General features: G+C 39.0%; 1 protein-coding gene across 1 annotated transcript in view; it reads right to left on the minus strand.

The window, feature by feature from the left end:
* Positions 1–2,956: 2,956 nt before the first annotated feature.
* The window catches only part of FBN1 (fibrillin 1), a 258,201-nt gene continuing 234,889 nt past the window's right edge, over positions 2,957–26,268 (minus strand). The window contains exons 60-65 of the mRNA XM_061157087.1: positions 18,185–18,301; positions 17,800–17,928; positions 16,734–16,853; positions 8,156–8,387; positions 5,437–5,611; positions 2,957–4,257 (exon numbers count right to left, since the gene is read on the minus strand). Coding sequence (XP_061013070.1) covers positions 3,868–4,257; positions 5,437–5,611; positions 8,156–8,387; positions 16,734–16,853; positions 17,800–17,928; positions 18,185–18,301 — 1,163 coding nt within the window. The 3' untranslated portion in view covers positions 2,957–3,867. The remainder of the gene's footprint in view (positions 4,258–5,436; positions 5,612–8,155; positions 8,388–16,733; positions 16,854–17,799; positions 17,929–18,184; positions 18,302–26,268) is intronic.

The following is a 26,268-nucleotide window of genomic DNA, read 5'->3' on the forward strand; positions in this document are numbered from 1 at the left end:
GCCAGTGACCTCTTTATGTAAAGGATTGGTGGGATTGATGAGATGTGTATTTATCACCGAGATTTTTTCAGATGTCTCCATTTCCAACAAAAGCTAAATCATACAGGTTTGATTTAATTATCCACCAGAGAGAATTTTACCTTACAAAGGGAACAGACCTTTTCTGATTTCTGCAACTCTGAGTACAACTGCAAAGAACACATCAAGGAGGGTTTGAAAGTTACCCAGAAACTGCTGAATGGAGCAGCTGCTTTCTGCTAAATGTCTCTACCTCAGTGTTGCTTAATTTTGAACTCAAGTTAAGGATTCTAGAAATATACTTGATGCCTTCTAGCTGACACTATAACCAACCCTTGAGGGGCAAAAGGAACATAGGGTAATGCTGCTTTGATTCATGAAACGGGAATAGTTGTAAAGACCAAAAATGACAGTGAATATTTGTGTAGAACAAAAATGATAGAGTTGAGCTTGTGGGAAATCACAGCCACTTACCTGCTGTGACTTCATTTAATTAAAAGAGATGCACCTTCTGCTGTCCAATAGTAAAAATGAAACTGACTTCTATTTGTAGAGTCATAATTCAGGCGTCCATCAAGGATGCAAAACAGCCTGTGTCCTGAAAAGAGGTTTATGACTTTGCCAAAAAAACATTTTGGATTCATTAGCAGTTAGTTGAAATAACAGATTCCGTGACATTGCCAGTTCCTGCCAAATGTATGTCAGGTGTCAAATGTACAAGACCCTTATGTTTATACAGACACTTGTGAGAATGTTAGAACCTTTCATTGAGACCCAATCTTGTATGTGAACCTAGTCTTAGATACATATGGGAATCTGCAAAATAAAATTCACAGTTGCCTTCTCTTTAATCCTAAAGAGAATCCTAATCTCTGTAATCCTAAACTTGTAATACTGAGAATCCTTTCCTAACAGTACATAATGTGAGGCTCGAATTGGGTTTCAAAATGTTTAAAAAAGTAAATTGGTTTGCTTTTTTTTTTTAAACAGTGTTTAAAATTGGCAAGGGGCAAATAACTTTGTCTTCAGCTATGTATGTGAAAAGTAATCTTTCTCCCAGTAATCTTTTAGTACTTAAAAACAATGTCTTTAAACCATTTTATATTTAGCTTTGTAACCTATCTTTAGCAACTAAAGTCAGAGTATATTACATTCTGTGGACAAAGCTGACTGCTTAAAAAAAATTAACAGTTTAGAGATATATAACTTTAAAGTATGCTTATATCAACCTAATTGTCCTTTATTTTGGCTCATCTAATTTACAAACATGATTTCTGAAGTCAAACAGTATTTGTAATGGCAATGTCCAAAGCAATTTTGGCTGAGTGAAGTGCTATTTGTTGAACAAAAATGTAGTTGTTTGTGCAAGTTTAAACATTTCATAAGGCCAGCTGAGTTCCTTTCAACCTACTTACAAAATAATTATTGGCAAATGAAACGGGCTGAGGGGTAGAGACAAGACATTTCAAGCTTCTGAGATTTATAAAACCAAATTCTTCAGCCATCGAAAGTAAAATCAAAAGGTCACAGACAATTAAAAGGTACAGGTTTAAATCTCAGGATTAAAAAAAGTTCCGACAAGAAGAATATTTACAATGGAACAATGAGGAAAATGTTTCGTTACAGTCAGAAACACGGAAAATATGCTGTTGAAAATTGTTGGCTCTGAAATAAATAAAATCCAGACTGAGACTATTAAAAATATCAAAGTGATCTATGTGCCAACTCTATCTTGTTCTGTTGTTATAAAGATAATCCATTATTGAATATAATGCTGTTCTGGTTAACTTATCAAAGACATTTTCCACTTGCAAGCTGTTGTTTACCATATACTATATATTCTTCTCTTAACAATTTTAGTACACTTCCATCAGAGAACCATAGGCACAGAGAGAGAAGGAAATTGAAACATATTTTAACTTCCTAACCAGGGTACAGATCCCTTCCAACCTAGTCATTCGACTCACTCATAATTGATGCTCAGTAGAACTGAGATTTTTTTTTTTTGGATGGCAAAATAATAGATTAAAAAATACTTTGAGATGTTTGTAGCCTGTTAGGTGAAAGAAAGCATTCTTGTGCACTGGCTGCCTAGACTGAAACCCACTAGTGATGGAGCTCACCACCTTGCAAGGAAACCCATTCTCTCAATGGGTAGCTTGAGTTAGGAAGGTATGTGCTAAATTGAGCTTTGTACCAACAGACCCTGGATTTGTCTTTTAGAATGTTCCTACTCCATCTTCATTAGCTTAGTTTTCTGAAGCTTACTTTTCTGTGTCCTGTATGGTTTCTTCTCCATGTGGCAATCTCATTTCACCTCTATTTCTACTATCCTTTAATGCCGTAAGGGGTTTTAAAACTTCCTATCTATTGAATGAGCTTAACTATTAAATATTCAATTTTGCCCTTAAAATAAAACAGCATTTTCAAACGATGATATTCAGAAAACAAGAGTTATAGCATTCAATTGGATTCAATTTGCGATTACCCCTTTGTAACTAGACTAGCATTGACTAACAACAGATATTTAGGGGAGAAAATAGGATAGAACATCTAATCTTGCCAACACTGTATATATTTGAGGGGAGGGGGCATGATAAATTTTTATAATGAAATGCATGTGCTCTAAGACAATGAACTTGGTGTTTTAAAGTACTGAGGTCTAGTAGTTTAAAAGCCATGGGATTAATTTTAGTTCATGTTTTAGAAATAATGCTACAATCTAAGCATCTTGTTGGTAAGAAATAACTGCTGTCCTGAATGAATAAAACAAGGGACTGACTCAAATATGTTAAATTTTTTTCTAGTGGTTATATATTTGGCACCTTTAGGAACTCTAACTAACACATCCAGGATAATTTCATTTCAGGAGACTTTGTGAAGTCTCCAGAATGGCGCCTCCACTCCCACATCCATGCAAGAACACAAAGCCGAGGGGTACACTAAAAAAAGAGACTGTTTTATTGTGACATTTATGACATGGACCCCTTATTGACAGGAATGACCGAGGGTAGTCTTGGCATATTGCACAGGTGTGATGAAGGATGCACTGGTGATCCTCTGGCTGCTGAGGCTGCTTCCTGGTCCTTCCAGACCTCCATGCACGCGTGGGCCAGTCACAGAAATTTCCTTACCACTTGGTGTATACATTTAAGAAGTCTTTGGTCTTAATAAGCACCATTACAAACCCTCACATTAAGGGCATTATTATTCTAGTTTATAAATGTTTCAATGATAAAAAATAGCACGATTACAGTATACACACACTTAATTTACATGTAAGGTATTATACTCATAACTGAGATAAGCTACTGCACTAACTTTGGTTGATTGAAAAAAATTAATGAAGTATTTGAACTGAATACTTGTAATTTGGTTTCTAAGTTGTGTAAATATTACAGTGCATTTATAAATCTAGTTTGAGAATTTACTAGCACCAAATAGATATTATAAATGGCCAACCTAATACTTGCATTTGGAGAAGCAAAGTTTTACAATTTGAAAAAACAGAACAGTCCATCGTTTGAAAGCACATTCCTGTACGTCTGCTAGAAGGATGGCATGTCAGCATGAATGGCCAACCCCCAGTGGAAATACATGTCCCGGTTTTCAAGAATCAACACATATGACAAGGTAGCTTAGCTACATACATGAGAAGCCTGAGAAAGTGGTTGTTTTGAACTAGGGTAGTCACCTGTACCTTGCTTTTGTAATACAAGAATAGTGCTTATTTATAGAAATTTACGTGGTGAAAGACTGTACCTATAATATGAAGATTCTGATTGGGGGAAAAATTCAGTTCTACCTATCTATCTTGGTTTTTTAATTATTTGGTCTCTGGATGGTGAATTAATGAAGCAAAATCTGAATTTTCATCTTCAGATTATCACCCAGTTCACCACTGAGGTAGTCTTTGTCATATTTATCTTCTAGCTGATTAAGTTCTTTCTTTTTATAAAGTGGAGTACTACTGATTTGTAATGAATAGGTTCCAGCCACTGGCTTCTTCTTTGTGAAGTGGAGGTAGCTGATCCCTTCCTTTTGGTTGATTTTAAAGAAGCCATTTTCATTTCCAGATTCAATCAAGTATCTGTTGTGATTCGTCAGAGTTGTGAGGGCCGGAAGGAGTTCTAGGATTCGGACCTTGTTACTGATGTGGGAAATATTGAAAGCGAACATGGCTGTCTTCTCAACATCCCAACTTGCAAGACTCACATTGGCTTTTATCTCAGGTTGATCCTGGAAAGACATATGGCAATGTGTGAATATAAAAGGTAAATATGCCACTTACTCAAAAAAAAGTGACTCAAGTCTCACTCAGATACAACTTTCTTCTCATGTTGCATATACTCTATTGAAAATGAATATTCATAAAATACTGTTTAAGCCACAACTGTTACATTAGCACATATTTATCATACTAAACATGTCAAGAAGGAAGTGGAAATCACTTGTATTTGGTCTTGTATTGCAGTGGGTCTCAAAGTGTCCCCCAGCCGACAGCATCAGCATCATCTGGGCATCTTTAGAGATGGAAGTTCTTGGTGCCACCCGAGACCTACTGAATCCAAAACCCTGGGGATATTTCCCAGAAATCCATTTCAACAGGTCTTCCAGATGATTCAGATGCATACTCAAGTTTGAGAATGACTATTTTCATATATTATTTTCTTTCCAAAGACTTATCTCATTTCCCAAACCACAACAGATGGGTTGCAGCACCGATGCTAAGAAAGAACCAGTTTATTTCCATTTTGTTCACTGACGCAAAACCATCTCACCAAAGGACACACCTATGAACCTACTTCCTGGCTCTGATGATCTGCTAATATTCAATGCTTTTCACCTGGCTTCTTGCTTGCCTCTCTGGGACCACATGTGCTGGTTCTCCGGGCCCGCAGCCAGAGGTCTGAGTATCTGCATTTCTGAGTTGACTGAAAGGCTGCAGCAGCCGTGGGCAAAGAAAACCAGGCTGCTTGAGCTCCATGTTGTTTTTGTCTAGAATCCAAGTTCCCTCACACTCCACATGGCTCTTTCGGTAGAGAAGCCTCTAGCTTTCAGAACTTGGCATCCTTGTGTACGGAGCACTATGTCACTTCACTACTCTGCCCACTTGCTCTCCTGGATCTCAGACTTTGTCCTTTCATCAGACATTGGGCGGGTGTTTAACTTTCTTTTTGGCGAGACAGAGGAAATGAGCAAGTATGTGAATACCTTTGAATGGCCACTCCCTAAAAGCAGCAAGAAACTCCAGAGAGCCCCACAGACTTGTAAAATGCAGCCTAGAGCTCAGGGAATGTCTGGATTTTCTCTCTAGGGAGCGTTTTCATACTGTGGAGCATCCTTGGAGGAAAGCACAGGAATCTGGAGGGCCTTCCTGCAGTAGGAGGCACCAGGAGAAGCCACCTTCTCACCCACCTCAATGTTGGAGGCGTCTGTTTCATTTGTGCTCCTCCGCTTCCTGCCGCGTTTGGGGTAGCCGTTGATCTTACACTCATAACAAGCCTCTGGGGAGAGTGAGTTGTCATCCATTTCACTGCTGGCAGGTGGCTCTGGGTTTCCCCGGCCCATGCCCATTCCAGAAACACAGTGCCTGTGGTGGAAGGGGTGCAGAGATATTTTTCATTAGAATTGGGAGATGGAGGAGGAGCAAGAGTTCTGGTGAAGCCCGGATCCTGCCTGGTGACATCCAGCCCTTGATTACTTGTCCACTGGATGATGGGCTGGTGCTGAGAACCACACTGAAGCCCTCTGTGTTTGGTCTTAAATTCTCAGTTCCCTGAGTTGATTGATTTCTTTTTACTGTCTCTGAAGGCCCTATTTTGCATATTTACTTGCCCCTTTATTTCCCAAACGTAATGTGGCAGGTGTTTTGCCGAACTGGTGGAGAGGAGACAAGGAGTGGAAACAAGAGAACAGCGGGAAGATGAGGGGGAGACCATGTGACTTGAGGAGCTGAATAAAAATTGCCTTCTTCTTATAAAATAGGCTCCACAGGGGTGAAAAAGGTATGTGACGTCAGTGTTCAGTTCCTTGCCCTCTTCCTGTTTAACTGATACCATTACAGCCACCTCCAATTCCACCAGCACCACCTTTCACCACTCCAGCTTCTGAACAATCTCTCCTATTATCAGACCTCTCACTTTGGCTCCTGAAGATATAAAGAAAGCTCTAGGTAATAACTTAGGTTGATTTGGAAATATATTGTGAAGATATGCAGTGTATTAAATACATGTATCAGAGCTTGCCCAACTGTGGGAAATTGTTTCAAGTCATTCAAAACCACTAGGTCCACTGGCTCTGACTCATGTGAGGCTGGATAAACAAACCCATGCCCAAGAGAGAACTAGTTCAGCTGTTTTTCTTTGCCTTTCAGTTTTTAAAGCCAAGTTATGGAAGGAGGCTTGCATGTCTCACAAGTACCTTGTTTTGTTATTCTGCTTACTATTTCATAGGTCACTTGGAATGTCTTTATCAGGCTCCTCTTTCAAAATGTTTTGAAATATCTGAGTGATCTTAAAAGAATCTTTATATTAGGATAGGGTTGTCCACTCTAGTGATTCACAGAGGAGCCCAAACTGTTATAAATGGGTGAATTTCTATTAATGGGTCTACTAATAGGTCATAATGTAGACTAAATACTATTTATTTCTCTCATATTAGTTGATCTGTTTTGTTTAACTCATTTTCCTTTATGCCCTTAAGATTCAAAATACAATGCCATTAACATATACATATATTTTTTTGTATTTTGCAGCAATTTACAGGTTTCTAGTATTTTCTGAAGGCTTCCCTGGTGGCTCAGAGGGTAAAGGAATCCTGCTGAGCACAACACATTTCCTTCCCTCATCCTTTAATTTTGTACCATGAAATGTGTAGAAATAATATGGATGAAATGATAAGTGCTCATTCTTTGTGTGTGTGCATTCACATAATTATGAAATTGTTGGAAGAAAACCCCAAATTCACAGGCTTTGGTTCCTTTCTCAGAACTCCCAGTATTTTTATATGCCTGGAACACCACTTACAAGAAGTGTGACTATAAAGTCCCACTGGCCACAAGCCAGTTTGGAGTGTCACAATTTTTGCTGGGAAAATGATTCTGGCATTAAATTTATAAAGAATGAGTCTACTGAGAGCCAGACACAAACATCTGGGAATTTGAGTCCTATTGCTGGCATTCTGTGTGCTTCCCATGAAACATTCCTTTACCTTCCACACACCCCAAAATGAATCACTTGATGTTTCTGTGTCAAGAAACCAAAGACCACAAAATTAACAATTTGATATATAACGTATGTGTGTGTTGTGGACTATGTGACTTTGTGTTGGGAGGAGTATATATAAGTGTGTGCATTGGTATATGTGTGTGTGTGTATTTAATGTCTCTGTGTTCCTAATTAAAAAGTTAAAATGTGAGCTCCTTCACAGGATAGCCAAAACTAAGACAGTCAAGTCCAGACTAATTGAGCTGGGAAGAAGACCTAAACTTTGAAAATGTAACAGTAAATTTATATTACTAAATAGAATAAAAATATATCTTCTCTGCCCCAACTCTCGCAATACAATGTGGTATGCTACCTGCAAAATATAATAATTATTTTAACTCTTATCTTTAAAGTTCTTTTGCAACTTTTAATGTAAATTTAAGTCTAAAATGTAAAATATACTTTGAAACTCTAAAGGACTCCCCAAAAGATATCTTTATGATTTATCCTAACAGGAGCTACATGAAGGCATTTTAAGTCAAGACAGAAACCTGCTTGCCCCAGGAGAAGGTTGCATCAGCAATATGCAGTCTGAGTCCAGCTCTGTCATGGATCACAGTCCCTTTATTTCCTGAGAAACGACTTGCCTCCCAACAAGAAGTGAGGATCAAGAGAAGGAGATAGATAAGCCATATCTTGAGGTATTTACAATGTCATTTCATTATTTTGTTTGATGTTCTATGAATTTCCAGAAATCTAGATGTCCCCCTTCAAATAAAATAACCTAAAACCTTTGCAGAGCTAACTGGAATTAACTCAAGGATTATAAAAAGCATGGTTCAATGCTACTAGGACAGGTCATTTTGAGTTCAATATACTTAATTATACTATGAATGAGAAAGCCTCCAACCACGACCAGCATTGCTTACCCTTGGCCTATTCGGAAGTAGCCAGGTGGACAGGCACACAGGTAGCCGCCCTCAGTATTGGAACAGCCATAACTGCAGGGGGCCTGAGCAGAGCCACATTCGTTGATGTCTTGGCAACCTCCACTGAACTGTTCGTATTGGAAGCCGGCAGGACACATGCACTTGTAGCTCCCCAGGGTGTTGTGACAGGAGGCTCCTCCACAGATGTGAGCACTGAGGCATTCATTTTCATCTGCAAGGAAAACCAGAAGACACCACATATGTGATATTGGTCAGAGGTTTCTATGGAGGAGGCTGGGTCAGGCCACTCTGACCCTGTGCTGGCCAACAGGCCCTCACCTTGGCTCTTGGGAAGCGAAGGCAGGTGGAAGTGACTGAGGTGGGAAAGAGAACAAGAGAGAAAGATGTGGAGACAGATGTGGCCTCTCACCATATGGTGAGCAAACGTGGTCTCCGAGGTCAAGTGCACCAGGCAGTGTGTTGGAGGATGGCATTCTGAGGACCAGCAGACTCCAGTCCTCATCTGAAGCCAATGGTAGTGTGTTCTGCTCTACAGGAGCATCCGGTGAAGAATGCAGGGTGGTTCACAGCCAAGGTTCAGGGGTCAGGGTGGGAGGGCAGGGAGCTGTTCTCTGTACCTTTGCTTCAGAAATACCCAGCAACAGGAGGACTATCTCTACAGCGAAGATGAGCCATATTCCTGGAGGCTGCTTTCCTACTCCTCCTTTTTCAGCATGAATAGGGCTGGCAAGGGCTGACATCCTGCAGGAAGTGGCCTGCCCACCTGGACTTCCTTTTCAAAAGTCTATAAAAGCCCCCAGGTGCTTGCTGAGGGGATGAATGGTGCCTTCTGGTATGTCTGCTCCCATCTCTGAATGGACCTCCTTATCTAAACCATCCTCCTGCCCAGAGCATCTGGGCTGTGTCTAAAGCTAAGTACAGTTGGAAGAGATTCAGTGCAGACTTCATGGACACTAACTGGGGAAAACCCACAAAAGACACAGATGCTGTGGAACAGGCTACCCACAGGGACCAGCCAAGTCTGATGGTAATACATAGGAAAAAGAACTCTAACTTTCACAAATTAATTCAAAGGGAAAAACCCCTCAAATTTCTTATTATCTCTGATTTATACTTTTTTTAAACTTCCAGTATATTTTTATAGATCTGCCTTTGTAGGGCAGCACAGAAGTTTGCTGGTAAGACATTTCTTAACTGCTATAGCCCATTTTCAGGCTTATGTCCACTTGAATGCATGTAGATTGACCTTCTCCTCACTTAGCAAATATCTGCTTCCAATGGAAAAGAGGAGGAAGGCAATTTAGTAACACTTAACACTTAATGGATGCCTACTGTGTGACAGGATACTAGGTTGTTGTCCAGTCACTAAGCCATGTCCAACTCTTTGTGACCCCATGAAGTGCAGCATGCCAGGGTTCCCTATCCTTCACTATCTCCTATAGTTTGCTCACTCTTATGTCCATTGAGTCAGTGATGCCATTCAACCATCTCATTACCTGTCACCCTCTTCTCCTCCTGCCTTCAATCTTTCCCAGAGTCAGAGTCTTTTCCAGTAAGTCAGCTCTTTGCATCAGGTAGCCAAAATATTGGAGCTTCAGCTTCAACCTCAGACCTTCCAATGAATAATTAGGGTTGATTTCCTTTAGGAGGGACTGGCTTGATCTCCGTGCAGTCCAAGGGACTCCCAAGAGTCCAGCACCATGGTTCGAAAGCATTAATTCTTCAGAGCTCAGCCTTCTTTATGGTCCAACTCTCACATTGTGTACATGACTACTGGGAAAACCATAGCTTTGACTATGTGGACCTTTGTTGGCAAAGTGATGTCTCTGTTTCTTAATATGCTATCTAGGTTTGTCATAGCTTTTCTTCCAAGGAGCAATTGTCTTTTAACTAGGTACTTCATTTGCTTAATGTGCTTCACAATCATGGAGGTAGGTATTAAAATCCTTATTTCCCAGATGAAGAAAGTGAGACTCAGAAAGCCCCTCCAAGATCTCCCAGCAGCAGGGCAGATATGCACATCCAGGTCTGTCTGACTATAAGTCTCATGCTTTCCTTTATATCAAAGTATCTCTCAAGAGATTTGCCCTCATTTACATTGTTCCTTTCTCTTTTAGTTTTTCCTTATTTGCTAAGATAGTTTCATTTTTCAAGAAAAAATTGTTTCTTAAAAAAAAACTTTGCTTTTAAATTAGGAAAACAAGTGGGTAAAATGGTAAGAGTGAGGTACTTGCATATATATATATACACACTTCATATTGCCTTCCACTCTTTATTTTTCTCTTCCTTCTCTTCATCTCCCTTTCTTCCTCAAACTCCCCCTGCTTATCTGTATGTGGTTACAGAGAGAAGGAGTAGATATACAGTAAGAAAGCCATTGGTTGAGATGCCTGTTATGGCACAGTGCCTAACTATGCATCTGTTTGATACCCTTTCTATCAAAGGACTCAAGTACCCAACCAAGGTCACTTAGGTTCCAGGGTTCCTAAAACAAAATGATTTAATATGCCATCATCTGTGTTCTCCTCCCTTTGTTTTAAATTAGAGAATGAGCTATGTGATAGAAACCAATGGAGACCATGGGCATCAAAAGATGAACGAAGAACCAAGGGTGGTTCCTTTGGTGAAAGAAGTATCTCTGGGCTGGATGTCTTCTCTGTGCCCTGCATACCCACCTTCAGACCTCTCAGCTGTGCTCAGCTCTACAAGGCCAATCAGAATGGAACATCAATAGGCTCTTCTTCCATATCCTATGCTTTTTGATTGGGCTTAGCCATCTGTTACTTGCTGGGACTCTGACTAATAAATCCTCTAAGGTACAGGTATGTGTGGGAAAGACCTGTTAATATAGAGCTTAAGATTTATTCTCTTTTGTTCCAAGGGACAGAAACAGGACCAATGGTTAGGAGTCAGAAGAAGAAAAGGTTCATTCTTTATGAAAAGGAAGATGAGTACCTTTCCTGGTTGGAGAGGGATTGACATGTTAGGAAACAGATCAGATGAGATCACTGTCAAGGTTCTTTCTAACTTGGAGTATCTATTTTTTAATTTGGAGTATCTATTTTGGTCAAGAACTCTCCCTATCCCCTTTTCAAATTCTTTTCTACTTTATTTTACTTTTTTTTTTCCTCTTTGAAAATCTAATAAGCTTAAATTAAACTTGTTTTTCTGGGTTGGAGAGGTGGGGTGGAGTGGACCATGGATTAAGATAAGAAATTGGCAAATGTTCAATGTTTGAAGCTTGAAAACAATCTGTTTGTGCACTCACCCTTTCTATCAATATACAAATACCATGATTTGTTTAACTTGTTTTGCACTTTTCCTGACCTTTTTCGTCCTGTGTGTACCAGGAGCAAATGGCTCCACAAGGAATTTTTCTACACTACAAAATCTTTGTTTTATTCTTTCAGTTGTTACTTAAATTGGTAAGAGTTTTGCTCTTTTTATAAAAAGAGATGATTCTAATTTGAATGAAATAGCATTAGAATCTCTGAAAGACTCTCCTTAAAAATCAGATGGAAACCTACCCCCACTGTCCTCTAAACTCAGAGGTTCCAGCATCAGGCTTGCCCAGTGTGTCTTAGCTGTGGTGTTAAGAGAGAATTCCAAAATGTAGAATGGGCTTTCCTTTACTAATTTTCTCTAGGTCAAAATGGGTCAGCTCCAAGTTTGATATTTTCTAGAAAGCAGTGATATCAGTGGCCCCATACCCTAAACCTGTCCATCTTCTAAAAGTGAGCTTCTGGCTGCTTAGAAGCAAGGATCCAGAGAGGGCTGGTCCAAGAGATTTGCTCTGCAAGGCTCTGAGGAGGTCATTCTGGTTCAAGGCAATGCTCATTCTGGATAACTGTAATTCCCAAGAATTATGAGAACAGTTTGAATTGGTATCTTCTGGGCATCAAAACCTCCAAACCTCTTCCTACTTTTTTTTAAACTAAAATTTAGTTGATTTATAATATTGTGTTAGTTTCAAGTGTACAGCAAAGAGACTCACCTACATAGGTCCATCCTTCTTGCTGCAAATGGCAGTATTTAATTTGTTTTTATGGCTAATATTCCATTGTGTTTACATATGCACACATCTTTTTAAACCAGTTATCTGTTGGCACTTGAGTTGTTTGTAAAAATCCTGCTATGAACATTGAGGTGCATATATCTTTTCAAATTAGAGTTTTCATCCTTTCAGGATATACACCCAGCAGTGGGATTGCTAGATCATATGGTAGCTTTATTTTTTAGTTTTTTTAAAAATAGCCTCCATACTGCTCTCCATAATGACTAAACCAATTTACATTCCCACCAACAGTGTAGGAGGGTTCCCTTTTCTCCACACCCTCTTCATATGTAAATCTTTTGATGATAACAGAGTTATTTGAAGGTAGTAGACTTCTTGATGGTGGTCATTCTGACCATGTGAGGTGATATCTCATTGTGGTTTTGATTTGTATTTATTTAATAATTAGCAATAGTGAGCATCTTTTCATGTGCTGGTTGGCCATGTCAGAGAAAAGACTTATCTAGGTCTTCTGCCCACGTTTTCATTAGATGGTTTATTTCTTTGGTACTGAATTGTAGGAGCTGTTTATATATTTTGTAATATTAACCCTTTGTCAGTTGCATCATTTGCAAATATTTTCTCCCATTCCATAGGCTGTCTTTTGTATTGTTGATGGTTTTCTTTGCTATAAAAAAGCTTTTAAGTTTGATTTGGTCTCATTTGTTTATTTTTGCTTTTATTTCTTTTGCCTTGGGAGACTGATCTAAGAAAATATTGCTACAATTTATGTGCAAGAATGTCCTGCCTATGTTCTCTTCTATGAGTTTTATGGTATCACCTCTTATATTTAGGTCTTTAAAGCAACTACAGTTTACTTTTGTATATAGTGTGAGGGAGTATTCTAACTTCACTGATTTACATGCAGCTGTCCAGGTTTCCCAACACTACTTGCTAAAGAGATTGTCTTTTCTCTATTGTATATTCTTGCCTCCTTTAGTGTAGATTAATTGACTGTAGATGCATGGGTTTATTTCTGGGCTCTCTACCTGTTCCATTGATGTATATATCTGTTTTTGTGCCAATACCACGCTGTTTTGATTACTGCAACTTTATATCATAGTCTGAATTCTGAAAGGGTTATGCTTATAGCTTTGTTCTTTTTCCTTGGGATTGCTTTGAAAATTCTGGGTCTTCTGTGGTTCCATATAAATTTTGGAATTATTATTTTTCTAGTTCTGTAAAAAAAATGTTATGGGTATTTTGATAGGGATTGAATTAAATCTGTAGATTGCTTTGGGAAGTATGGTCATTTTAGCAATATTTATTCTTCCAGTCCAAAAGCATGGGCTATCTTTCCATTTCCTTGAATCATCTTCAGTTTCCTTTATCAATGTTTTATAGTTTTCAGCATATAGGTCTTTCACTTTCTTGGTAAACTTTATTCTTAGATATTTTATTTCATCTTTTCATGTGATTTTAAACAGGTTTTTTTTTTTTTTTTTTTTTAATCTTCTCTTTCTGATATTTCATTGTTAGTGTAAAAAAATGGAACAGATTTCTATATGTTAATCTTGTACCTTGTACCTTCTGAATTCATTTAATAGTTCCAGTAGTTTTTGCATGCAGTCTTTAGGGTTCTCTATAGAGATTATCATGTCATCTGTACATAGTGACAATTTTACCTCTTCCCTTCCAGTACAGTGTTGAATAGAAACAGTGAGAGTGGGCATCCTGTCTTGTTCCAGATTTTAGTGGGAAGGCTTTCAGCTTTTCACCACTTAATATTATATTGGCTGTTGGTGTGTTGTAAATGGCTTTTATTATGTTGAGAAATGTTCCCTCTAAAACCACTTTAGTGAGAGTTTTAATCATGAATGGATGTTGAATTTTACCAAATAGTTTTTCTGCTTCTATTGAGATGATCATGTGTTTTTTGTCTTTCCTTTTGTTGATGTGGTATAACATATTGACTTTTCATGTGAACCATCTCTGAGACCTGGAAATGAATCCAACTTGGTCATGGTGTATGATCCTTTTTATGTATTGTTGAATTTGGTTTGCTAATATCTTGTTGAGGATTTTGAAACTATATTCATCAGTGATACTGGCTTGTAATTCTTTTTGTGTAATGTCTTGTCTGGTTTTGGCATCAGGGTGATGGTAGCTTCATAAAATGACTCTGGGAGCATTACCTCCTCTTTAATTTTTTGGAATAGTTTGGGAAGGATGGGTATAAGTTCTTCTTTGAATGTCTGGTAGAATTCCCCAGTGAAGCCATCTAGTTCTGGACTTCAGTTTGCAGGGAATTTTTTCGTTACAAATTATATTTTACTTCTGGTGATGGGCCTGTTCAAATGATCTGTTTCTTCTTGATTCATTTTTGACAGCCTTTATGTTTCTAAAACTTGTCTACTTCGTCTAGGTTGCCTAAGCTCACTTTTAGGTGAGCTCCACAATTTTTTGGCATATAACTCTTATAATTATATGATTCTCTTAGGATTTTTAAAATTTCTATAGTATCAGCTGTTATTTCTCATCTTTCAATTTATTATTTTATTAATTTGGGTTTTCTCTTTTCTTCTTGGTGTGTCTGTCGACCAGTTTCTCAATTTTGTTTATCTTTTCAAAAAACTGGCTCTTGGTTTTATCAGTCTTTTCTATTTTTTTAATCTCTATTCATTCTTGCTCTGACCTTTATTTCCTTCTGTTGACTCTGGGCTTTCTTTGTTGTTTTTCTAATTCTTTTAGGTGGCAGATTAAATTATTTTTTGAGTTTTTCTTTTTTTTTTTCAGGAAGGCCTATATTATTGTGAACTTCCCTCTTAAAACTGCTTTTGTTGCATCTTATAGCTTCTGTAACGTTGTGTTTTCATTGTTGTTTGTCTCAAGGTATTTTCTGATTGCTTCTTTGATTTCACTGTTGACCCGCTGGTTTCTTAATAATATGTTTAGTCTCCACATGTCCATTTTTTCTTTCTGTGGTTGACTTCTCATTTCATGGAGATCTTTCTTGAAGATTTGGCTAAATAAGAGGTCTGCCAGTTTCCAGTTGGTTTTCTGTGAGAATTGCTCCACACGTAGATGTATTTTTGATGTGTTTGTAGGGGTAGGTGAACTCCACACCCTGCTGTTCTGCCATCTTGATCCTCCCCCTCTTCCCACTTCTTAATAGACTCTTTGTTCTTCAAGTCCCAGGCAGAACACAATCCTCATGGGACAAAAGAAGAATCTTCAGGCAACAAGGGCATGACCTGGCCATCTCTATCATCTCTGAACTGAGCGGAGGAGGAGGATAAGGCCCAGCAGTGGTAGATCTCACCTCTTTTATACTCTTCCCCATAGCTTCAGTTTCATCCAAGGGAGATATGTAATAAGGGCAGATAGATTCATATGCTGGGTATTGAATCAACAAAGCTTATGCTGGAAATTTTGTGAACAATGTCAGAAACTGGTGATTAAAATCCAAGACCTCCCTAAGCTGGTAATAAACAAAGGCCTTTTTTTTTTTTAATTAAAACCAGACCACTAATCAGCAAACTGTGCAGCGTAAGCTCTAGCACTGTGGTTATTTTAGCCAGTCCTACTCACCTCTGCAAAACTGTGTTTTGTAAAGAATCAAACCAGATGAGAGAGACGCATGTTTGATAAATGAATACATACCAAATGTGTCTTCATTTGGAGTAAAATCAAGCATTGCAACATGGAGCAGCCACCCAGTTTCTGAGAAGGAGGGCCCTGTTCCCAAGAGAGTGGCAGCCAGAACAGGTCACCAGAGCACCAAGCTTGCAGTGCTACTAGGTGAGTTAAAAAAAAGAAGAAACAAGTAGAGGTGACACTAGAAAAGCAGCCCTGAAACATGAAGTGAAGGAAGAGCTTTGGATTCTAGCTTTGGTCCTGCCACAAAAGAATGGGTAAGGACAGACTGCCTTTCCTTCCTGGCTTCTAAGCCTTCATCAGTAAAATAACTGCACGGGCTATATGGATTGGGGTCCTTCTAAACTTGCAATGTTGGGATTCTCTGATGTCCATTAAAAGTTATTTTCCTATGACACTGTGGGACCAAAAGTGACAATCTCAATTTAATGACAGAGTCGTTAATTTTCAAAAGAGTTTAACAATCCTGAAAAAACGTGTACCCTGCCCCAAAAGTGTACAGCATTCAATGAACCACTTCTGTGTCTTCTGGCCAAAAGCTGCTCTAAGTAGCCTTTGGCTGATGGATAGTTTTCAGTCAGAAGGAGGATTTTGTTGGCCTGAAGAGAACTCCAGTGTGGGCTGATGACTAGCAGTGAAGCAGAAGAGCAAGGGGATATTAGGAATTAAGGAATTCTGGCAGCATTTCATTTCAGATACCTTCAAAGTACCCTTTATCATTATTTTTTTTTCTTAGTTTGCTACTTTGCAAAGGCTATTACTTCCCTCTGGTTTCAACCAGGTATAGACAATTTGAAATGAGTATTTGTTGCTTCAATGATAAGTTTAAAGTTTTCAGAAAGAAAGCAGTATTCTGACTCAGGAGCTGACAGCAGTTCATCTTGTGAACAAGGGAAAACTACTTGCCAACACACTGGTTCCATTGGTAGTGCTGGAGATAGCCCTGGGGGCAGCTGCACCTGTAGCCGCCGATAATGTTCTGGCAGCCGTGCTGGCAGCGATGGTTTCCCTCACACTCATCCACATCTGAAAAAGAAGGCAGAGTTGCCTTTAAGTCACATCAGTGCATGCCTCAGAGGTATTCTCTGAAGCAACATTTATCAGCATATGAACGTGAAAGGCAATTTCAGTAAGACATCTGACACATAAAAAAATTGTTCAGTTGCTAAGTTATGTCTGATTCTTTGCAGTCCCATGGATTGCAGCATGCCAGGCTTCCCTGTCCTTCATGGTCTCCCAGAGTTTGCTCATATTCATGTTGGTTGAGTCAGTGATGCTATCAAACCATCTCATCCACTGCCACCCACTTCTTTTGCCTTCAATCTTTCCCAGCATCACCAATATTCTACCACCAAAAATTTCAAGAATATCTACTCTGGAGCTTTTGATAAGTCCAAGGGGAAAAAAATCCCTGGTAAAATCCACAAATAAAAATAATGAAGACACTAAAGGAAGGCACAAGAATACACTGTAGGATAGCTGAGTAAACTATATTTCCTTACTTGTGCCAGAATTGGAAACCAAAAGGTCAGTACAAAAACAAAATCTTAAAAAATAAGAGTAAAATGTTTAATCATGTGTTGGCAGAAGAGTTATTCCTTATATACTTAATCTACATTGAGGGAATCCTTTCAAGATTCTGGATCCAGTGACTAGAAAATTAAGTGATCAAATTCAGGAATCTAGCTGTTGGGTTCTTGATTGGGTCATTTCCAATTAGACTAAGTTAACAACTGAGCAGAAAGTCTTGTAACATTCAGGAAAAGCGTGTGTTAAGGACACGGTCAAGCATGAAACAAAAGATGGATCTCTAAGATATGGGACTTGTACAAACCAGAGAAAACATTTCCATCTTCAGCTGGCTGTCTCCCCTATGCTCAGTTCTCATGTCTCATAGAGGATGATGATGCAGGTGTTTATAGGCCACCTTATGAGGACCAACTAGCTGGACCAAGCTGAGGGCTCTACCTACCTTCACAGCTTGCACCGCTCGGATCAAGTGAGAAGCCCCGCTGGCATTCACAAGTGAAGCTTCCAGGAGTGTTCTGGCAAATGCCCTTTGACCCACACAGGTTGATGTCAGAGGTGCATTCATTGTTATCTGTAAGAAGCAGAGGGAGAAAGGAGAGGTTGGGACTTCCCTGAAGCTCTCTTTGTGTTGTTTAAAAGGAAGAAAGAAGGGTAATTTGCTCAGAAAAGACCAATAGCTTTTCACAACATGCATGCATGTACACACAGACACACATACATGTATTCACATATTTTCTTGAGTTTTATCTTCTTATTCCAACAGCAGAAGCCCTTGAAAACAAACCCTTCAAGGAATAACTACATAGGACTTTCCCTCTCCCACTTACCAATGCAGGCAGTATGGTGTTGGGTAAATCCAGGAGGACATTTACATGTGAAGCTGCCAATGGTGTTAACACACAGGAATTGGCAGTTGTGCTGCTTAGTTGCACACTCATCAAGATCTGTAAGAAAATGCAAGATGGGCATTGGAATTGAGCTGAAGCCCAGGAACCTAGAAGCCACCTTAGGGAGTAGCTCTGAGTTTTCATTTCTACATCTCAAATGACCTGGTCAGAATGGGACCACAGCATATGGTTAGGAGGAACCCAGGAGATAAAGCTTTGTTTTGAAGATAAAATGTGGTTTCAATGCAGACCAAAAATGCATTTCTTTGGTGATCCAAGAAAAACCCATTCCCTTTAGTTATAGGAAAGCAGAACTTTCTCAACAAAGAAATGTCCAATACATCATAAAATTTAAATAAATTACAAAATGAAATAAAAGATTAGGATTCTCAAAAACTTCCAAAGCACGAAAAAATCTCTTCAAGTTGAAATATAAAAGTAATTATTGAGGGTAAAAATGAATTTTCTCTGCTTGGTTTCTTGTTTGCTGTTTTTTAATCTTCTCAAATGAAATGGTCAACCAGATCAAACCAAAGCAAACTAACTGCTTTGTTTAGAGTTTCTCCTTTGGATAAAACAAAATTGAGCAATCAGGAAGGGAAAAAAAAAAAAACTCATTCTGATAAGCCAATAGCAATTTTAAAAAAGACTATCTACAATATTTATCCAAGATTATTTTCCACTTTCTCAATAAAATCCTCTGTTTTGACCAGGCCTCTTTCCTCACTGCCTGGAACCTGTAGGTTCTCTCTTCACACCACTGCTATTTAAAATCTCAAGAGATACAAAGTGTGTTCCAATTTTTAGTTGAATTTTAATTTAAAAAAAAACTGCTGTGAATTTAGGAATCTACCTACCTTCCTTCCTGTCTGGCTCTCTGCCTGTCTCCCCTCTACCCCTTCTTGTGATCTTCTTTTATGACTGCAGACAGAGCTGTGCTTGGAACTGCAGATCTGTGCCAGTTCCCGGCTAGACTAATATCTGGAGTGGGCTTGAACTGAAAGAACTGCCCGTATTTCTCCTAGTGCTGACATCTCTTAAAAACGAGCCAATCCTGTGCTCTTTCTGTTGCTGGGGAGTTGCCGTTTCTGCTTTTCTGGTTTCGGCATTATTGACAGCTATATGTCTCCTGCTAGCAGGTGTCCTCCCTGCTTTGTGACCCCAGGGGCTTTGCTAGAGCATCATCACATGTTTGCTGTAGCTTATTACCTGCAAACAGGTGAGGGGGACAACTCAGTGATTTTTAAAGAATTTTCATTTTATATTGGGGTGTAGTTGATTAACAGTGTTGTTTCAGATGTACAGCAAAGTGATTCAGTATACACATACACAGATTTATTCTTTTTCAAAATTTTCCCCCATGTAGGATATTGCAGAATATGGAACCAAGTTTCCTGTGCTATATGGTCAGCCCTTGTTGGTTATCTATTTTATATACAGTGGTGTATATAAATAAGTTCTAAACTCTCAGTTTATCCCTCCCCTGCCCCCAGCTTTCCCTTCTGGTAACCATAAGTTAATTTTCTATGTCTGTAAGTTTGTTTTTGTTTTGTATATAAGTTCACTTGTGTCATTTTTTTTTAAGATTCTGCATATAAGCAATATCATATGATATTTGTCTTAGATTTACTACACTTAGTATTACAGTCTCCACGTCCATCCATTTTGCTGCTGCTGAGAAGTCACTTCAGTCATGTCCAACTCTATGCAACCCCAGAGAGGGCAGCCCACCAGGCTCCCCCCTCCCTGGGATTCTCCAGGCAAGAACACTGGAGTGGGTTGCCATTTCCTTGTCCAGTGCATGAAAGTGAAAAGTGAAAGTGGAGTCGCTCAGTCGTGTCCGACTCTTAGCGACCCCATGGACTGCAGCCTACCAGGCTCCTCCATCCATGGGATTTTCCAGGCAAGAGTACTGGAGTGGGGTGCCATTGCCTTCTCCAATGGTATTATATCATTAATGACTGAGTAATATCCACTGTATATATGTACCACATCTACTTCATCCATTCATCTGTTGTTGGACATTTAGGTTGCTCCCATGTCTTGGCTATTGTAAACAGTGCTGCAATGAACACTGGGGTGCATGTAAACTTTTGAACCATGGTTTTCTCCAGGTACATGTTCAGGAGTAGGATTGCTGGACAATATGGTAGTTCTATTTTTCATTTTTAAAGGAACTTCCAAGCTATTCTGCAGAGTGGTTGTACCAATTTACATTCCCATCAGCAGTTTAGGAGGGTTTCCTCTTCTCCACACTCTTTTCAGCATTTATTATTTGTAGACTTTTGATGGAGGTCATTCTGACTAGTGTGAGATGAAATCTTATTGTAATTTTGATTTGCATTTCTCTAACAATTAGTGATGCTGAGCATCTTTTCACATGGCTATCTTTGGAGAAATGTCTATTTAGATTTTTCATCCATTTTTTGATTGTGTTGTTTGATTGTTTTGATATTGAGCTGCATGAGCTGTTTGTAGATTTTGGAGATTAATCCTTTGTCAGTTGTATCACTTGCAAATACTTTCTCCCATACTGTGAACTTTTTTTTCATTTTGTTTATAGTTTCCTTTGCTGTGCAAAAGCTTTTGAATTTAATTAGGTCCCATTCATTTATTTTTATTTCTGTTACTCTAGAAGATAGCTTGAAAAATATATTGCTGCAACTTAAATCAGAGAGTGTTCTGCCTGTTTTCCTCCAAAAGTTTTATAGTATCACATTGGATATTTAGGAGTTTAAATCTATTTTGAGTTTATTTTTGTGTATGGTGTTGAAGACTACATTCTTTTTTGTGTAGCTGTCCAGTTTTCCAGACTGTCTTTCCTCCATTGAATAGTCTTGCCTACTTTGTCATAGATAAATTGACCATAGGTGCACGGGTTTATATCTGGGCTTTCTATCTTGTTCTATTGATTCATATTTCTGTTTTTGTGCCAATAACATTACTCTTTTGATGACTGTAGCTTTGTGGGATAGACTGAAGTGAGTGCTCCATTTTTCTTTCTCAAGATTGCTTTGACTATTTAGGGTTTTTTTAGGTCTCTATACAAATGTTAAAATTTTTTTGTCCTAGTTCTGCAAAAAATACCATTGGTAATTTGACAGGGATAGCCCTGAATCTGTAGATTGCCTTGAGTAGCATAGTCATTTTGACAATATTTTTTCTTCTAATCCAAGAACATGGTATATTTTTCCATCTGTTTGTGTCATCTGCAATTTCTTTCATTAGCGTCTTTCAGGTAGAGGTCTTTTGCCTTTTCAGGTAGGTTTATTTCAAGGTATGTTATTCTTTCTGATGAAAGACTGTTTCTTTAATTTCTCTTTCTCATCTTTCATGGTTAGTGTATAAAAATGAAACAGATTTTTGTGTATTAAATTTGTATCCTGCAACTAAATTACCAAATTCATAGACGTGCTCTCAGTTAAGTTCAGTTGCTCAGTTATGTCCAACTCTTTGCAACCCCAAGGATTATAGCACATCAGGCTTCCCTGTCCATCACCAACTCCTGGAGCTTATTCAAACTCATGTCCATCGAGTCGATGATGCCATCCAACCATCTCATCCTCTGTCGTCCCCTTCTCCTCCCACCTTCAATCTTTCCCAGAATCAGGGTGTTTTTCAATGAGTCAGTTCTTTGCATCAGGTGGCAAAAGTATTGGAGTTTCAGTTTCAGCATTAGTCCTTCCAATGAATATTTAGAAATGATTTCATTTAGGATTGACTGGTTGGATCTCCTTGCAGTCCAAGGGACTCTCAAGAGTCTTCTCCAACATCAATTCTTTGGTGGTCAGCTTTCTTCATAATCCAACTCTCACAACCATACATGACTACTGGAAAAGCCGTAGCTTTGACTAGACAGACCTTTATTGGCAAAGTAATGTCTCTGCTTTTTAATATGCTGTCTAGTTTGGTCATAGCTTTTCTCCCAAGGAGAAAGCATCTTTTAATTTCATGGCAGCAGTCACCATCTGCAGTGATTTTGGAGCCCCCAAAAATAAAGTCTCTCACTATTTCAATTGTTTCCCCATCTATTTGCCATGAAGTGATGGGACTGGATGCCATGATCTTAGTTTTCTGAATGTTGAGTTTTAAACCAACTTTTTTCATTCTCCTCTTTCACTTTCATCAAGAGGCTCTTTAGTTCTTCGCTTTCTGCCATAAGGGTGGTGTCATCTGCATTTCTGAGGTTATTGATATTTCTCCCGGCAATCTTGATTTCAGCTTCTGATTCATCCAGCCTGGCATTTCGCATGATGTACTCTCCATATAAGTTAAATAAGCAGGGTGATAACATACAGCCTTGACCTACTCCTTTCCCAATTTAGAAGCAGTCTGTTGTTCCATGTCCAGTTCTAACTGTTGCTTCTTGACTTGCATATAGATTTCTCAAGAGACAGGTCAGGCTGTCTATTATTCCCATCTCTTTCTGAATTTTCCATAGTTTGTTGTGATCCACGCAAAGGCTTTCGCATAGTCAATAAAGCAGAAGTAGAGGTTTTTCTGGAACTCTCTTGCTTTTTCGATGACCCAACAGGTGTTGGCAATTTGATCTCCGCTTCCTCTACCTTTTCTAAATCCAGCTTGAACATCTGGAAGTTCATGGTTCACCTACTGTTGAAGCCTAGCTTGGAGAATTTTGAGCATTACTTTACTATCGTGTGAAATGAGTGCAATTGTGCAGTAGTTGGAGCATTCTTTGGCATTGCCTTTCTTTGGGATTGGAATGAAAACTGACCTTTTCTAGTCATGTGGCCACTGCTGAGTTTTCCAAATTTGCTGACATATTGAGTGCAACATTTTCACAGCATCATGTTTTAGGATTTGAAACAGCTCAACTGGAATACCATTGCCTCCACTAGCCTTGTTCATAGTGATGCTTCCTGAGGTCCACTTGACTTCACATTTCAGGATGTCTGGCTTTAGGTGAGTGGTCACACCATCATGGTTATCTGGGCCATGAAGATCCTTTTGTATAGTTCTTCTGTCAATTGTTGCCACCTCCTCTTAATATCTTCTTCTGTTAGGTCCGTACCATTTCTGTCCTTTATTATGCCCATCTTTGAATGAAATGTTCCCTTGGTATCTCTAATTTTCTTGAAGAGATCTCTAGTCATTCTCCTTCTACTGTTTCTCTATTTCTTTGCATTGATCAAATGCAAAGAAACTGAGGAAGGCTTTCTTACCTCTCCTTGATGTGCTCTAGTAGTTTCCTAATAGCATCTTTAGGATGTTATATGTATAGTATCATATCATCTGGGTTTTCTTGATGGCTTAGATGGTAAAGAATCTGCCTGAAAACAGTGACAGTTTTACTTCTTTTCCAATTTGGATTTCTTTTATTTCTTTTTCTATAACTATGCTGAATAGAAGTGGTGAAAGTGGACATCGTTGTCTTATTTCTGAACTTAGAGAAAATGCTTTCGCTTTTCACTGTTGAGTATGATGTTAGCTGTAGGTTTGTCTTATATGGCCTTTATAATGTATGTTCCCTCTATGCCCATATTCTGTAGAATTTTTTTTATCATAAATGCCTGGTGAATTTTTTCAAAAGCTTTCTCTGCATCTATTGAGATGATCATATGTTTTTTTTTCCTTCAATTTGTTGATGTGTTTTATCACACTGATTTGCAGATATTGAAAAATCCTGGTGTAAATCCCCTTGATCATGGTGTATGATCCACTTAATGTATCATTGGATTTGGTTTGCTAGTATTTTGTTGAGGATATTTGCATCTAAGTTCATCAGTGATATTTGCTGCTGTTGTTCAGTCGCTAAGTCATATCTGACTCTTTGTGACCCCATGAACTGCAGCATGTAAGGCTGCCCTGTCCTTCACTATCTCCCTGAGTTTGCTCAAACTCATGTCCACTGTGTCAGTGATGCTATCCAACCATCTCATCCTCTGTCACCCCCTTCTTCCCTTGCTCTCAGTCTTTCCCAACATCAGGCAGGGTCTTTTCCAATGAGTTGACTCTTTGCATCAGGTGGCCAAAGTATTAGAGCTTCAGCATAAGTCCTTCCAATGAGTATTCAGGGTTGATTTGCTTTAGGATTGCCTGGTTTGATCTCCTTGGTGTCAAAGGGACTCTCAAGAGTCTTCTCCAGCACCACAGTTCGAAAACATCAATTATTTGGTGCTCAGCCTTCTTTATGGTCCAACTCTCACATCTGTACATGACTACTGGAAAAACTATAGCTCTGACTATACAGAAATTTGTTAGTACAATTATGTCTCTGCTTTTTAATATTCTTTCTAGGTTTGTCATAACTTTTCTTCCTAGGAGCAAGTGTCTTTTAATTTCATGGCTGCAGTCACCATCCTCAGTGATTTTGGATCATAAGAAAATAAAATGTCATTGTTTCTACTTTTTCCCCATCTGTTTACCATGAAGTGATGGGACCAGACGTCATGATCTTAGTTTTTTGAATGTTGAGTTTTAAGTGAGCTTTTTCCCTCTCCTCTTTTACTTTCTTCAAGAGGCTCTTTAGTTTCTCTTTGCTTTCTGGCATTGTGTGCATGCTAAGTCACTTCAGTCATGTCCAGTTATTTGCAAAATTATGGACTATAGCCCACCAGGTTCCTCTGTCCATGGGATTCTCCAAGCAATAATAGTGTAGTGGGTTGCCATGCCCTACTCCAGGGGACCTTCGCAACTCAGGGATCAAAGCTGACTACCTTGTGTCTCCTGTACTGGCAGGCTGGTTCTTTAGCGCCAGCCTGGGAAGCCCTAAAGTGAAAGTGTTAGTTGCACAGCCTTATCTGACTCTTTGTGACCCCATGGACTGTAGTCTGCCAGGCTCCTCTGCCCATGGGATTCTCCAGGCAAATATACTGGAGTGGGTAGCCATTCCCTTCTCCAGGGGATCTTCCCGACCCAGGAATTGAACCTGGGTCTCAGGCATTGCAGGCAGATTCTTTACTGTTTAAGTCATCAGGGAAGCCACTAGTATGGTATCATCTGCATCTCTGAGGTTGTTGCCATTTCTCCCGACAATCTTGATTCCAGCTTGTGCTTCATCCAGCCCATTTTACATGACGTTTTCTGCATGTGAGTTAAATAAACAGGGTTACAATATATGGCCTTGATGTACTCCTTTCCCAATTTTGAACCAGTCCATCTTTCTAAGTCCAGTTCTCACTGTTGCTTCTTGACCTGCATACAGGTTTTCCAGGAGGCAGGAAAGGTACTCTGGTGTTCCCATCTCTTTAAGAATTCTCCACAGTTTGTTGTGGATCCACACAGTCAAAGGCTTTAGCGTAGTCAATGAAGCAGAAGTTTTTTTGGAATTCCCTTGCTTTTTCTATGATCCAGTGGATGTTGGCAGTTTGAGTTCTGGCTCCTCTGCCCTTTCTAAACCCAGCTTGTGTGTCTGAAGTTCCCTGTTCATGTATTGTTGAAGCCTAGCTTGAAGGATTTTCTGTCTTCCTTGCTAGCATGTGAAATGAGCACAATTGTGCAGAAGTTTGAACATTCTTTGGCATTGCCCTTCTTTCGAATTAGAATGAAAACTTTTCCAGTCCTGTGGCCACTACTGAGTTTTCCAAATTTGCTGGCATATTGAGTGCAGAACGTTAACATCATCATCTTTTAGGACTAGAAATAGATCAGCTGGAATTCCATCACCTCCACTAGCTTTGATCGTAGTAATGCTTCCTTAAGGCGCACTTGAATTCACATTCTGGGATGTCTGGCTCTAGGTGAGTGACCAAACCATCATGGTTATTTGATTCATTAAGACCTTTTTTGTACAGTTCTTCTGTGTATTCTTGCTACCTCTTCTTAATCTCCTCTGCTTCTGAAAGGTTCTTGCTGTTTCTGTCCTATATTGTGCCCATCTTTGCATGTGCCCTTGATATCTCTAATTTTCTTGAAGAGATCTCTAGTCTTTCTCATTCTATCGTCTTCCTCTACTTCTTTGCATTGTTCATTTAAGAAGGCCTTCTTATTTCTCCTTGCTATTCTCTGGAACTCTGCATTCAGTTGGGTATATCTTTCTCTTTCTCCTCTGCCTTTCAATTCCC

The sequence above is a fragment of the Dama dama genome, chromosome 12, assembly GCF_033118175.1.
Source record: "Dama dama isolate Ldn47 chromosome 12, ASM3311817v1, whole genome shotgun sequence".
Taxonomy (NCBI): Eukaryota; Metazoa; Chordata; class Mammalia; order Artiodactyla; family Cervidae; genus Dama; species Dama dama.